The sequence below is a fragment of the Nothobranchius furzeri genome, chromosome 17, assembly GCF_043380555.1.
Source record: "Nothobranchius furzeri strain GRZ-AD chromosome 17, NfurGRZ-RIMD1, whole genome shotgun sequence".
NCBI classification, from domain to species: domain Eukaryota; kingdom Metazoa; phylum Chordata; class Actinopteri; order Cyprinodontiformes; family Nothobranchiidae; genus Nothobranchius; species Nothobranchius furzeri.
The window spans coordinates 21822061-21837857 of NC_091757.1; the positions used below are offsets into that span (position 1 = coordinate 21822061).

Genomic DNA, 15797 nt, shown 5'->3' on the forward strand with positions numbered 1-15797 from the left:
TCAGAATACAAATCTAGGCTCTGTCTCGTTAGATTGGTGTAACTAAAGTTTGTACTGAATGAAACTTTACATTAAACCATGTTGAAAAGAAAAGGATCCGATTAAATCGTTTCCCCTCATTTACAGTCAGTACAGTGCAGTGCGCGTGGCTCTGGGGTTAATCAAGTTTAATTGTAACATGAATATGTTACTGGACACGCTGGTCTGGTTGGTTAGCCCAGTGTTTGAAGTGGAAAACACACACACACACACACACACACACACACCAATTAAAATAATGCTGATAGCGTGGACTAGAAGACAGGTGATGGTTTACGTGTTTAAATGATGATCAGGCTGATGTAAAATGTAATCTCCATCCACATCCAGACACAATTATCCTCTATTCTTTCTCTGTTTGCTCTGCTCTTGCCTGGGCTGATGTAGCTGATGGTGCGCGCGGCGCGCCTAACTAGCGGCTGATGCACATTTTACGCATTTGGAGAGGTGGGCTGGATGCTTTGCTTTTACTGGAAGATGGTCCACTTAACGCACGGGTGTAGACTACATATTAATGACAAATGAATGAAAATTAAATTGTGAGTTTTTACTTCATATTTTATAAATAAAAATGATGGGGGAACACATTTATGACGTCTTTTTAAACTAAATTTTCTAGTGCGACCTGCCTGCTTCACTTAAGTCTCTGCTTATTAAGGTCCGTCCAGAATTACCGTGGCCCACCCAAAAATGAAAACCTGGCGCCGCGCCAGTTATAAACCTCTGCAAATGGTTGTTCTTCACTTTATCAAACTCAGACTTTGTACAGCTAAATTCAAGGTGTAAAATTATGAATTCAGTCGAGCTCTTCCGTCCCTCGCTCTCCTGCTCTCCTGGAAACCCGACATCGGCTGGGAGGTGAAGAAGGAGATGAGGCAAACAGAGTGAGTGCGACGTAAAGAAACCAGACTGGTGTGGAGGTGAGCAAAACAGCTGGAAAAGTGTGGGTGTTGAATCCCCCACGGGTGCGATGCCCCCGGCTGCTGTCACCTGTTGTGAGCAGCGCTCTGCTGTCTGAGGGTAGGCCCCACCCGCAACGCTGCGGCTGCTGCGGTGTTTTCTTTACCGTGGGAAACGGGTAATAATGGCTCTTTGATGGGAACAGGTTACCGACCCCCTGGTATAAGATCTGAGCTGGTAAAACAAAAATCCTCATCAGCAGGCTTTTTTGAAAGTGGGGGGGACACAGCTGCCAATCACGAATTTTGCCGGGGACATGTCCCCGGCGTCCCCGGTTAAAATGACGCCTATGGGTGTGAATGAAACAAATTTCATATTTACATATTTTTTTTGTAAAATGTAATTTACAAATAATTTATTACATGTCCACCTCAGTGGACAGTGTGCAATCTGAACATGAAATATGTTGGCTTGATTTACTGAAGTACAAATGGAGGGTTCAAATGCAATAAAGTCTTCAACAGCCGTGCTTAATAGCAAAAATAAATACATAACAATTTTAAGTATCTGTCCACTGTAGTGACCGTTATGCATCAAAGGGTTCAGCTAAAAGCAGCTGAGAGTTTCAGACGGTCTTTAAAGCTAACTACAAGCTAGCCTAGCATTAGCATCATGCTGCCTGTTAGCGGCGGTTCTTACAGCTCGTTTTTGCTTTCACTCAGCTAACTTTTATTTAATGTTTTATTTTTAATTCACACTAAACACACAGCTGTAGGGTTTGAAACACCAAAGAGAAGTCTTACCTTTTACTCAGAGGTAAATACTTCCAGTGTTTTGGATCGGGGTCCTTCACCGGCTTCCAGCATTAGTGGGCTGCCCGCAGAGGTGCCTGACTTTAAATCTGCTCTACTAAAGAGGCTTATCGGCCGATGATGAAAGAATGCTAAATATCGGCCCGATGAATCGGTCGACCGCTATTGCTAACCCTGTGGCTATATTGCACTTATATGGGTTAAGGTTAGGGAATCAAGGGAAAACATGTCTGACAATTGACTTGTGGTCTTACACTGACATCTAGTGGTCAAGGACTATAACTTCACCCTATCTGTCCTTTGTAAGAAATGCCTGGACAAAAGATGGGCATGACATTGACAACAACCTGGGGCCTCATTTATTCATCATGTTGTACCTGTGTGTGAAAACTCTCCTAAATATAAGAAAACGTCAGACCATGCGTAGGAACAGCATCTAGTGGTAGAACGGAGCAACCGCAACACTAAAGGTCTGAGTGGTCCACACATGTTCCTCATCCACAAATTATTTCACCCAATAAGTAATAAGTTCAGTGGAAAAACAGCTATGTAACATTATTGGTGCTAAAACACTCGACGGGAATCTGACGTTGTAGAATGGATTTTGTGTTTTTGTAATCACAAGTGTAACTCTTCCCATTTTATGATGTTTTTAATCCTTTTTAATTCATAAATATAATTTTTAATTAAATTTAATTATATTTTTGTCCTTTACTGCCTCTTAGTTTTGCTTGAGATGCGCTACATAACAGATCGTTTCTTCTTATTAAGGCTTTGTCAGAGCGGGGTTAGGGAGTAAACGCGTTTCCGTGAGCGCACTGATCCGTCTGGAGCTGTGCTGGGATTTGGGACCCACTGTGGAGCGACAGATATGCGCCTACATCCAATACCAAGTCATATTCTATTTTACAACTACGAGAACCCCCCAGAACCATCTCTGCCCCCAATCGTATATGCATTGCCATGGTAACCAGACTGACCGACAGCTCAGAAGAGGCTGCACTCTCCGACAACATTTACAAATAAAACTAACATCAAACAGAACGACTTCTTAAATGTTAAAAGACAACCCGTTACTCTACAAATGATCAGATTCAGTTATATATTTATTTCTGACAGAGACCTCTCCTCTGCCCTGACCGCGTTTATAACCTCGGCAACTTCTTTGGTTCTTTTGCACTTCAGCAGCCAGAGTCTCAATCTCATAAACATTTTTGTTTTTCGGGGAAAACCCAGGGAATGTTCTCACGTGCTGAGGTCGTAGCATGACCAAATATGGTTACTTGAGGGCGTTTCTGTATGTAAATGATGGTGAACGGACACGAGCACCTGGGTACGCACAGGTGGGATTTATCATCAGACGATTGCGGAGGAACGTGCGTACGAGGGGCCATCACATGTTTCAGAGAGAAGGTTTTTTGATTGTTTATACACATTCTATTCTGTTCATTCTAAATTTCATTTGTAGGAAGGAATATAGGACCGTTTCTATGAACGTTTGATAAATGATGGTCCTGGACTTTGACATTGTCCAGCCTTTTTCGACGATTCTGGCACATTGTATGGGTGACATGCTGACATTGTCCAGACATTCCCTAGCCAGTAATCCTGATACTGGGATGTGAAGTCAAGTTCCTGGTTAGTATTTTTATTTGTACGCCGTCTCCCTTCTCTCTTGTGACTGTATTGGTTTTATTGTTTGTGCAGTTTGCTCTGAGGCTGCTGGCCTTCCGTCAGATCCATAAAGTTCTTGGGATGGACCCACTGCCACAGACGAACTCCCGCTTCAACATCCGCAACAGCCGCAAACGTCGCCGTGACAACAGCGATGGAACAGACAGCTTTGAGGGAGAAGGCAAAAAAGACAAGAAGGATTATGATGGGTTTTAAGCTTTTTCTTTGTTATTTAAAAAATTCTTCAGAGAGAAATGTACTTTACGTATGCCTACTTCATGTGTGCGTTTTTTTTTTTGTTTTGTTTTTTTTGAAGCTACGAAGCGTGTTTGCAGCCTAGACACCCAAATGATCTGTGTTCTTTAAGTTGTAGTTCTCCTGAAGCTTGTGCATGATTAACCCATCTGGACACGATGGGCTTCTCGCTCAGAAGAACAATGGCTCTTCCATCACAGCTGCTGCTGCCCCCTCTGGACTTTTCTGTTTCTGTTTTTAAGCTTTAGGACTTCAAAGTGACATAGAGTGAGAATAGCGTGTGTATTACAATGTATTCCTGGTATAAAGCATCAATGCCTTCATTCATCTGTACAGCTGCATCCAGACTTCTCTGCTGTTGTTGTTACTGTTGGGAACTGAACGTGAATAATTCTTCTCAATGCCAGTGATGTCTGATGCTGTGGTGCTTAACATTTCTATGCTTAACCAACACTCAACCTGAGAGGAGTACAGCTATTAATATATCTGCATCAGTTGTGTAGTTGTGTGCCCTAAAACTTGGTTTTGTCTTTATTAAACATACATACTTGAGAGTATATCTATAACTAGACAAATGTTCTAAATGTTAGAGTCTTAGCTTTCTAGTGAAATGAGTGGACCTGCTCACCTACTCCCACTGTTAGTTTCATTTATGTCCCTAGTTTAAGTCACCATTGGCCTTTTTATTTCAGTAGTGGGGGGGGGCTAATTATGTAACTGCCCTGGTCTTCTTTTGAATGTTTGTTGTACTCGTTCTGCTCCAGTTCTGGTGGCAGAATAAACACATCTTCAAACGCTGTTATGTTCCTCCGTGATTCTTTATGTAAACCGTTATTTATTTGGTCATTTATTTACGAGTATCTCATCCACACAGTCAAAGGGAAATGAATAATCATAGACCCCGGAGTACCATCGGTGTTGGGACTAACAGCCTTTAAGTTAAACAGTGTTACTTACACTGTTTTTTTAAGGTAATGAAGTATTCTAATTACCTTTCCCATCGTTGCAATTCCATTACTGAGCTTGTAAAGTGGTGTGTTACTACAATGTGGTTGACTGAAGCACAGCAGTGTAGGGATCTCTGACAGCCACACTAGTGATGTGTCAGGTCGTGAACGATGAAGCTCTTAGAGCCGATTGAGTGAAACAACCCCCCCCCCCCCCCATTCTACCCTGAGCCAGTGTTATAACTGGGGACTCAAGAAAAAAACTCCTGGCACGTATACTGGTTGGCCAAAGACTAGTTCAGCCGGGGATGCACCAAGGTCTTCCCTAACCCCAGAACAGAGGACTAGGAGGACACGGCAGGTGGTCAGCCCAGTTAGTATCCGACAGGGCGGCCCGGGGCGCAGGCTTCGGGGACCGGTGGAATCGCTTGCACGACCTGTTAGACTGTGGGTGATGCAGAGGTGGACCTCTGTCTGGGGTGATGTCCGAAGGTGGGCCAAAACGAGCAACCCAGGCCAACATGAAAGTTTGGGCCACCTTTGAGACAGCAGGGGGGCTACTTCCGGCCAACATGTGGTCTGCTTGACCAAGATCGGAAGGGGGCCCACTAGGTCTACATGTACATGATCAAAATGATGGCCAGGAATGGGAAAGGTTCCAGCGGGCTCTTAGTTTGTGGACCTTTGCGCATTGTCACGGTATGAATGCTGCGGCCCACTCACCTCCCCATGGGTGGGACAGTGAATGCAGGAAGTCCAAAACATGGGAGCGCCCCCATGATGTCGGGACAGGGCTGGCCTAAGGTGAAATTGCTGATAAAGGCGGGCTGGCCCTCTTGCAACTGGGTCTCGCCTAGCTTCAAACCCGTTGGTGTAGTTTAGAGTGCCTGGATGTCAGCATCTGTGCACAACCCAACCTCCATAGCTGAAAAGTTGATGCCCACAAAATTTGGAGTGATCGACATGCATGAAAGACAGCAACAACTTTGACCTTGTCAGCCACGTGCTGAATGTCTGTTGTAATGAGATGCTGAGGCGCAGACCATGGTTCTGATGTTTTGGACATCATGAACCAAAGGTCTGTGATCAACGTACCCATTAAACTAGCAGCATTCAAGAAAATTAACAAAAATGGCATACGGCAAAATAGAGCGCAAGCAGCTCCCTGTTGAAAGCGCTATATTTATGTTTAGCATCACGTAACGAGCGGCTGAAAAAGCAAGCAAGTGCCAGAGAGTTGTTGATCCAACATCGCTCCCACCACCACCCCCGAGGCGTCAGTAGTCAGCCCTAGCTGGGCAGATGTGGGCCAACATGGCAGTGGTTGCTAATGCAGCCTTGGCCTCTCTGAAAGCCTGCAGGAGGACCGGGTCCCACTCCACGTTGTCATTGGCCTTCTTCTGCTTGAGTGCGCTGTAAAATGGCCGCAGAAGCCCATCTCCAAGAACAAGACTAGCCTCCCGGCATCCACGGCTGGTTTTCCCGGCCACCCTGGAAGCATTGGCTGGTCCAGACAGAGAAGCCTGCAGGTTCAGTCTTGGGGGAAACTGGTACCACTTCCTGAGTTGTGAAGTTCCCTGTAGCCAAGAGGATCCTTGGGAGAAACGTCTTTCCAGCAGCTGCTTCACAGTTGTGTATTTTTCCTTAGCCGGAGGATTCCAATCGAGCTCATGGCCCTTGAGGTGGAGAAAGGATCCATTGAAGCGACCATGTGTTGTTATTTCATGACGTCAGCAGAAATCCAACGCAGGGCAAACTGTGCTTCGATATGAGCAAACCAAGACTGAGGATCGTGCTGCCAAAAGTCTGGGGAGCAACAATGGCAGAAGAAAACCGTAGTGCTGGTGTGGGTCTGGTTGTGACCAGCGGCGCCGGAGTAGCTGACTCTTCATTTGCAGACATGTCTATTCACAGAGTCATCAATGTGGAGGAAGGTAGTTCTGCTCACATCCTTTAATAACTCAGAGCGAATCTGCACAATGGTTTGCAACACACAAAAAACACAAACAAGTCTCCTCCCACATAAATCACATCCTGTCTCTGGGTGTGAGTGGAGCCCCCTGGTGGTCTGCCACAATACTGTAAACAATTTATTAAGGCAGATCAGTGCATCATTCAGTAGATTTTCTTTCCTTAACAGAATGGACTATTGAAGATCTTGAAAGCTACTTTACACAATATTTAAGTAAGTAAATTTTATTTCAATAGCACTTATCACAGACATAGAATCACAAAATGCTTCAAATATATAAAAACAAAATAAAGTCTTAAAATCATAATGATCTCCAAACAGAAATAGATTAACATCAGGAAAAATAGGCATGCAATTATAAAATTTCATTAACAGATGAAAGATTACAAATTTGACTTAAAATAAGAAAATAAAATGTTTAGGTAAAGGCAGCTTTAAAAAAAAGGGTCTTCAGCTGTTTTTTAAAAGTGTCCAGACTGTCAATACTACATAAGGATAATGGAAGATCATTCCAAAGTCGAGGTGCAACAGTCTGGAAGGAGCGATCACGTCGACTTTTATGTCTGGTCTTTGGAACTTCTAGAAGGTTCTGGTGGGTGGACCTGAGGGCTCTAGTTGGAGCATAAGGCTTAATAGTTCAGTAATATAGGGAGGAGCCTGACCATGTAGAGCATTGAAAGTTAAAATCAGGATTCTAAAATGAACTCTAAAGTTAACTGGTAACCACAGACATTAGAATTTAAATATGGTGGAGGAGTCAGTGACGACACAAAGATAGGTTTCATTCATTAGTGTAGTTGATCAATAGTTACATCTTACGTAGGAAACCATCAAAGGTGAGATTCCATAGAAAATATGGAATCAATTTAATGTATCTTTGAATACTACCTTTAAACAGAAGATCGGAACTAGGGTTGTCACGGTAACCGGTATAGCGGTAAACCCCGGTAAAAAAGTTGACAATAAAAATAACCGTCCAGTTTTAAAAAAACTAAATTATCTCGGTGGGTTTACCGTGGCCACGGTTTCGGCGCGATGACCCTTACCAGCCACCGTCGCTTCAGCTGAAGTTCCCGCGGCACGCACACGCACTTTTTATTTTGCAACGGCACCAAAATTTTGAAGCTGAAATAATGGCGGAAGGAGGAGACGGCAGCGCCCAGGACATCCATCAGCCCTCAAAGAAGACTAAATCGGAAGTATGGGCATATTTTGGATTTCTGAAAAATGCTGAGGGACAGTTAATAGAAGACGGCTATCCCGTTTGCAGAACGTGCAGGAAACAAGTGTCTGCAGAAGGCAGCAACACTTCGAATCTAATGGCACATCTGCGTGACCATCACCCACGTCTCCACAGCCAGTGCAAGGTAAGTTAACATTAGCATTTTAGCTTAAATGCATGACGTGAGGACTTTTGGTTGAGGGAGAATGCAACGAGTCACCATATACTGCAGCCGCAGCGTCCTCTGCCAGCATTTAAACCGTGTCACGGACACCCTGTTGCTGGATGAAGCATCTTATTTGTTGATGATGAAGAGAAATATACAATTAGTTCCTTGTCATTGATTTGTTTACTTATTCAATGCCATTTATACTTGAACATTTGGATTTGATTACATAGTGTAGTAGTTATTTTAGTCATTTGTTTAAAGTGGCTATTTATTTTAAATACATATTTTTTAAGGTTGACTTGTACAGTGCTCAAGTCAAGTGTGGACTGGAGTTTTAGATTTTCATTTTGATAATGAAGAAAACAAGTATATGAGAAAACAAGTGGTGTTTCTTTGATTTGTTGTTTATGTTTTGAATGTTTGGATTTGTATAATTTAAACCTGCACTGACTACCGTAACATGTTCCAGAAAAAGAAGCTATTTGTTCCTTTACTTGTGAAAAGTTGCACTTTTGCTAAGGATTTGTGTTATTTTAGGTTTAATAAACAATATTAAACCTTTTCAAAACTATTTCAGTTTGTGTAGAACAGGACTATCAATGCTTTCTGAACATATGCAACACCGTTTAAAAAATACCGCGATAATACCGCAAACCGTGATAATTTTGGTCACAATAACCGTGAGGTTAAATTTTCATACCGTGACAACCCTAATTGGAACTTTTTATTGCAGGGATTAGGTAACACTTTGTAATAACCCAGAGTCAAAAGAGAGGCAAGTTTAGAAGTTTAAGAAGATTTATTTCTAAACAATTTAAAACAAGGCCAACTAACTCTAAACACTTTGTGATGAATGGATCTAGGTGGTGAATGAGGCAAAATGGAGGGTGTAATGTGGAACGTTGTTAACAGAACTCTCGTTTCCAGAGAAGCATTAGTTCTGAGTGGGAGTGAATGTTTTTGCTCTAAACTATAGTCGGAGTTTCAAAAAACCACATTCAGACGCTATCTTGCCACGCTACATACCCTTGACGGAGACCTCCGTTGTAGATCCAGAATGCCAGGTCCTCGGACCCCCCTTTGGTACCGGAGCCGATGAAACAGCGTACGGTACGACAGACTAGTCTTGGATTGCCCCCAGGTAAGCGGCAGGTGTTTGACAGCGTCAGCGGGACCCTGAAGGGTCAGTGAGTTCAGCTTTTACTCTGAAGGAGCGTTGCTTCAGGTGGAGCTTGCAACAGGTTTTATAATCCAGCTGGTCAAGGTTCTTTGTGGTTAAAAAGTTACGAGTGACCGGCTCGCAACCCTAGAACATTTGAACTGAGTTAAGGATGACGTGGAAATTAATTTTATAATTCAGATGTTTTGAATTATGGTTGAATCAGAATTGGACAACAAAAAACACCGCACAGATCACGCCACGCGTCAGAAAGGAAAGCTCTGATTGGAGAGACAAAGGAATGTGTTGTGATCTTAACATTATGTGTGATCAGTCTAGTGTGTAGTTTAAAAGTTATATTACTTATTAAAATACTATCATAGGATTATAATATCAAGTAATTAATATTGTCATTTCACAGATTGATTTTATATTGAGCTTTACATGATTATTTGGACTTATTTGATTATTATTTAATAGAGAAAAGAGTTCTTGGTCGACTTTCTTCTCTTGAGCTGTAGGGGGAGGCAAATAGCTAGTTAAAACAGTTTAGATGCAGGGGCATCAAAGGCCTTGAGCAATATCTCAAGGAGATAAGTTCTTCCTGAGGAGAAAGGAAAACAGTTCCTTCATGATGCTACATTAGTCCTCCACAACAACTCGGTCCAGACCAGGAAGCAGAGTCGTAGTTTAACACACCCCTCTGCAGCTTCTGTACTGTTACCCACCCACTGCCCCATAGAGACAGTGTCCTGCCCACGGCCAAATCACACAGATTAAATATCAGGCTTAATAAAGTAAATCATGGAAATCTCATAAATATTAGAACAAATTCAACTGAGCAGAAAACTAGAAAAATTAAATGTGGGTTGTTGAACATTTTCTCTAAGACTTTGTTAGTTAATGAGTTGATTTGTGATAATCAGATTTCTTTGCTCTCTCTCACAGAATCCTGGCTGCAGCAAGAGGACTATGTTAGCTTAAACGAGTCGACTCCTTTTAATTATTTAAATCATATTGCTCGAAGTACAGGGAGAGGAGGAGGAGTAGCAACCATTTTTCATTCAGACCTATTAATCAATCCCTCACTAATTAATAGTTACAATTTTTTTGAACATCTTATTCTTAGTTTTCCTAATCCAGATTGCAAAACTGTGAAACCACTCCTGTTTGTAGTTTTGTATCGTCCACCAGGAGCCTCGTTTATCAAGCTTGCTTACGCACAAAACAGGGTCAGAAAACTGCGTAAGCAACTTTCCATGCAAACTTTGGGATTTATGAAAGAAAACTTAGTGGAAAAATAAGCGCAACTTTAAGTTGACAGCAAGTTCACACCTTCCATTAGAGCAAGCCTCTGATTGGTGGGTGGAATTAGCCCACAAGGGCTTAAGGCAAGGATGTGTGGAATCAACCGGGCCAGGCTGGGGCCGACTGGGGCTACCCGGCACGGGCCGACCCGGTACAGATGGGAATGGCCCATAAGCAAGCATGCAGCGTAAGTGGAGAGGAAAACTCCCTTTTAACAGGAAGAAACCTCCAGAGAATCCTGGCTCAGTATAAGCAGCCATTCACCATGACTCACTGGGGATGGAGAAGAAAGAGCTGGCACACACTTACACACACACACACACACACACACACACACACACACACACACACACACACACACACACACACACACACACACACACACACACACACACACACACACACACACACACAAACATACACTCACACACACATACAGTGAGCTGGGGACAAAGAGGCTGGAGCTGACTTGGGAGGAATGATTAAAAATGGTAACAACATAAGACACTTATCTGAGACGCAGATAAAAGACACATGAGGGCGCTATGAGATGCAGAAGGGATTCCAGAGAGGGATGGAGAAACATCAGGAGACAAATGAAGGAAGACACAGATGCAGACACAGACCATGACAGTAATCTACCTAACTGATTAGGTTCATCAGTGTTAATGGATAGATATAACTGAGTGTCGTCAGCATAACAGTGGAAGTTTATCCCATGCTGTCCATCACATTCACCAATTGGAAGCAAATGTATAGTAAAAAGAATTGGTTCAGGCACTGAACCCTGTGGTACTCCACAAGTAACCCTGGAGTATGAAGAAGATTTGTCATGTACGTTTACAAAATGAAATGTTTCAGGCAGGTAGGATTTAAACCAGCCTAGTGCTGTTCCTTTGATCCCTACAACATGTTCAAGTCTTTCTAAAAGAACATTGTGATCAACTGTGTCAAAGGCAGCACTGAGATCTAACAAGACTAGAACAGACACAAGATTCTTATCCGAGGCCATGAGAATATCATTTGTAACTCTCACTAATGCAGTTTCAGTGCTGTGATACTCTCTAAAACCAGACTGAAATTCCTCAAACAGAGCATTAGTGTTTAAATGGTGACATACTTGGATGGCCACTATTTTCTCCAGGACTTTGGATAAAAATGGAAGGTTAGATATTGATCTATAAGTCATTGGGTCATCTGGATCCAGAGAAGGTTTCAAAAAGGTTTGATTACAGCAACCTTAAAATCCTGTGGTACATATCCATTTACTAAGGATAGATTGATTATTTCTAGAATGGAGGCAGTAGCCACAGGAAATGCATCTTTAAATAATTTGGTTGGGATTGGATCCAAAATGCAAGTTGAAGGTTTAGATGAAGCTAATATTTTTGATAACTCTGAAAGCTCAACTGGATCAAAACGGTTCAAACACAGATGAGGTTCTACAGTCACCTCTGATGCTGCCTCATTTACTGAGGAAGAAGAAATCGCATTAGGGAGGATGCTAATGATTTTGTGTCTAATAGAATTAATTTTACTCGTGAAAAATCCCATAAAGTCGTTGCTGCTCAGGGCTTAGGGAATAGATGGCTCCGCTATGATTCTGTGTAAGTTAGGCAACTGTACTGAAAAGAAATTTAGGATTATTCTTATTCTCCTCAAATAGCAAGAAGTGAAATAAAAATAAATGCGGGCTGAAAGTTTGGCTTTGGTGAACAGAATCAGCTGAGATGGCAAACTGGAGCAATGCAGTGCTCCTAGAGCTTTTCTCCATTAGAGCTGGAAGTCAGACCACCAGAGAGTGCCTGGGGACTGTGGAGGACAGACTGGTCAAAACAACCTAATAAGCGTGGCTTTGATCACAATAAAAAGCACATTATTTCCAAGATCAACGGACATTCACAGCAGCACAGAGACCACCCCATACCCCCTTTATACCACCATTGTTTAATCTTTTGTCAAAAGGACACGATTGTGCCACATAACCGCCATGGTCTGACCAATAATAAATGAACTAAGGCATCCTTAAGTGATTCAATCATTGTGCTCATTCTTAACAGACCAGCCTCAGTAACATAATGATGAATAACTGGATTGATTTTGGTAGACAGTGGCCTCCAGTAACTGATGAAGGTAAATCAAATTAATACCAACAAGCAGGTGACCAGTTCAGGTTGACGTGGATCAGAGGGAATGTGCGTTCAGCCTAAACAGGTGAAATGTTTCTAATTTAAGTGAAATCGCTTAATTGCATTGTTTAAATATTAGTGGGTCACTGGTCTGCTTGTTTGAAATAAATATTAAAAATTAATTCAAATGTAATTGTATTGAATGTTTATTTGTTTTAAAACTGAAAGTGGCTAGGGAAAGTGGATCAGCTCAGAATACACCCAAATACTGCAGTAATTCATTCCATGTCCTACTCAAATTCATAAAAGAAAGAAAGGCAGTTATGCTCAGAAAAAAACAAACATTTTATTTCAACTAAATATCAAAATGTTGGGCAACACAGGGAAACAAAGCAGGGGCTTCATTTTACCGCTATGACTGTATTCAGTACGGCCCATTGTGTTTTACACTCGACCAAACATCATATACTGCATTAAACAGTTTTCTGCTGTACGTAGAAGAGCCGATGACTACATATGTCCTCCCAGCCTTTCTAGACATGGTCACTTAAGAAACAACTTCCACTTGTTGCTTCTTTTTGTCAAAGCCCACTTCTTCCACAGTGCCTATGGTTACCTTACTGGAATCGGCCGCTGCAATAATGGCAGCAGCCTGACTTCATTTAGTTTCGCCAAATCAGTCTACTGTATTTGCCACTTCTGATTTGTAGTAAATTTGATGGGTTTTCACAAGCTAACAAAACTCAATGTACATAATAGACATAGTCCAAACAAACAAAGTACATCATATGTGTGATTGAAGGCGTAAGGCAAAGAGGATTAGAAAACATCTTCTATAGGTTGAACCGTTGACAGAAATGTATTTACTCCCCCTGTGTCCTGTCTGGCTGTGAAGCAAACAGAATTCATGTCTGAATGCTGGTGACAAGCCTTACAGATTTACTCTCAGGTGGAGCATCAAAGCGTCTGCTTTTAAGGTCACGCCTGATACTTAAAACTTTATTATTATTGTTTTTGAATGCTTTATAATTCCGGCCAGACACAGAGATAGAGGTGAAAGAGAAAGGAAGAGGTGGGTTCACAAAAGAAAACAATCAATGATGAACAAGCGTCTGCTTCTAGGCCTGCAGAAAGAGACAAACAACACACAACAATACAACAGGAGCAAGCTATCACTGCGTCAACCTGATGAGAAAATCAACATTGTTTTACTGAACAATAACACAATAATAAATCCCAGTGCATTTAGTGCCAACCACAGCCTTAAGACATATCTTGAAAATGCCCAAGTCTATACTTATGAGAGCACCACGTGAGCACCTGTGTGTACATACGCGCTTGTATATGTAAGGTTTCTCTATAGGAGCGTCCAATAGAGAGCGGGAGGGGCCACATATCTCCCCCCAAAGATCTGTAGGAGATGGAGGGAGCTCCAAGTCCAAGAGATCCAGGAGCTGTCCCAGCGACCAGCCCCGCCGGGGACCCAACAAAGCCTAGGTACTCAGATCCCACCGGGATCAATCAGACAGACGCCAAAAATCTTAAACCCCCTGACCCGGGAGCCGCGAACACTCAGGCAGACCACGGAACCACACTCCACACCAAGTGTGGCAGGGGGAGGGTAGGTGAAGATGTGTAGTAGCACAAGAAGTTCCAGGAGAGGGGAGGAGTCCAAGACCCCACCTGACATATAGGGAGCCTAAGTCTCCTCCCTTTCCGGTCAGCTCATGGGTCCCCGGAAGAACGAAAAAAATAATACAAGTCAACGGGGCTAAAAACACTATTTTCTAATCCGCTTTGCCTTAGACTCTGGGTCACACATATGTTGCACTGCAATTTAAATGAACAGTAATAATGGGGGGTTCGACCACGCCAGTCATGTACTTAGAGATTTATCAGCTTGTAAAAGTTCATAATTAGCATGATTACAAATCAGACATCGGTACGTCTCATATGTGACGTCACTACATAAGCTCCTCTCCCCTAGCATAGCTTCTACTTACCACATGACCAGATTTACTGTGGTTCTTTCCTCCTGTGGGAAGTTTGCTGAACTTACAACCATTACCCCTCAGTTTTCTCCGTGTTTGGTTTGAAGACATGACTCTTGTGAAGTGCATTTGTAGTCCTGGTCTTATTTACACACAAAACCTAAAATCCCCATTTGAAAATAAGCGCGTTCTTGGTATCAAAATTCATCTTTAAAATTCATGGACACTGGGACGTAATTTTGGGGGGGGACGGGTGGGACATGTCCCCCCCACTTTTTCAAAAGGCAGTTTTGGTCCCCTGCACTTTTTTCCGTCCAAAAACAATGTTACGCTCCATTAAATGGATTTGGTTGAGCACTAGGACCGAAACGGAAACCGCTTTACTATTAGACCCGCCCAAAAGCTAATCTATTGGCTCTGCTGATACTTGCTAACGTATTATTGGCTGTTGCTGCTGTCACTCAAGTTGTAAACAGTCAGAACGTGCTCACGTTGTTTTGCTAGTTTGGAGCCGCTAGGGAACACCGGTACTGAGTCACATCGTCAACTAGACGCTGTGTAATATCAGAGCTCAGCTCAGCTTCCATTATATAACATTTGAATAAGTGTTCATTTGTGATTCTTTGGTAGTTATGCACAGCCAGGAGGCAGCATGTCAAGAAACGAAAGTGGATATAAGAGACTTCTTTCAAAGTCAAAACGTAAGTTGGAACATGTGACACCCCTGCATTAAGCTCAGACTCACCTCCTCCTTCACAAACATACTCAAAACTAACTTTTACAAACTCATCTCCTCCACATAACTGACTCCTCAGACACAATTTATCCGTATTATTATAATTATTATTATTTATTATTATTATTATTACTATTATCATCATGATTATTATTACTACTAGTAGTAGTAGAAGTAGAAGTGTAACTTCAAAACTTTTATCATTTAACTTTATTGTAAACTTATCTATTGCAATGTATATTTTCACATTAAAAAGCTCTGAAAAATGAACAGTATCATCATCGTCAACAGATTTTTTTAAGCTTAATGTCAAAGATGTACACTTTTCATTAGATTTATCTTATTTTTTCCATTTATTTTTTGTGTTGAAATGCAACAACTGTTTAAACACTTTTAAGGGAAAAAACATATTTAATATGTTTTTATACACTCAAATTGGTAATGAATAATTTACACATTATATTAATAATAATTGTGAATCATA

At 42.0% G+C, this 15797-nt stretch overlaps 2 protein-coding genes across 4 annotated transcripts in view; both read left to right on the forward strand.

Annotated features, from left to right (window-relative positions):
- The window catches only part of zfr (zinc finger RNA binding protein), a 127921-nt gene extending 124031 nt beyond the window's left edge, over positions 1 to 3890 (forward strand). The window contains exon 20 of the mRNA XM_054738181.2: positions 3459 to 3890. Within this exon, the coding sequence (XP_054594156.1) occupies positions 3459 to 3641 (183 nt within the window). The 3' untranslated portion in view covers positions 3642 to 3890. The remainder of the gene's footprint in view (positions 1 to 3458) is intronic.
- A 3943-nt stretch (positions 3891 to 7833) lies between these two features.
- Positions 7834 to 15797, forward strand: part of loxl2b (lysyl oxidase-like 2b) — a 159384-nt gene continuing 151420 nt past the window's right edge. Inside the window, exons 1-2 of one of the 3 annotated variants that reach the window (XM_054738183.2) lie at positions 7834 to 7966; positions 15208 to 15278. In XM_054738183.2, coding sequence (XP_054594158.1) covers positions 15210 to 15278 — 69 coding nt within the window. In that variant the 5' untranslated portion in view covers positions 7834 to 7966; positions 15208 to 15209. Of the gene's footprint in view, positions 7967 to 15090; positions 15279 to 15797 lie in introns of those variants that run through there. The other 2 variants (XM_054738186.2, XM_054738182.2) reach the window with 2 other exon arrangements.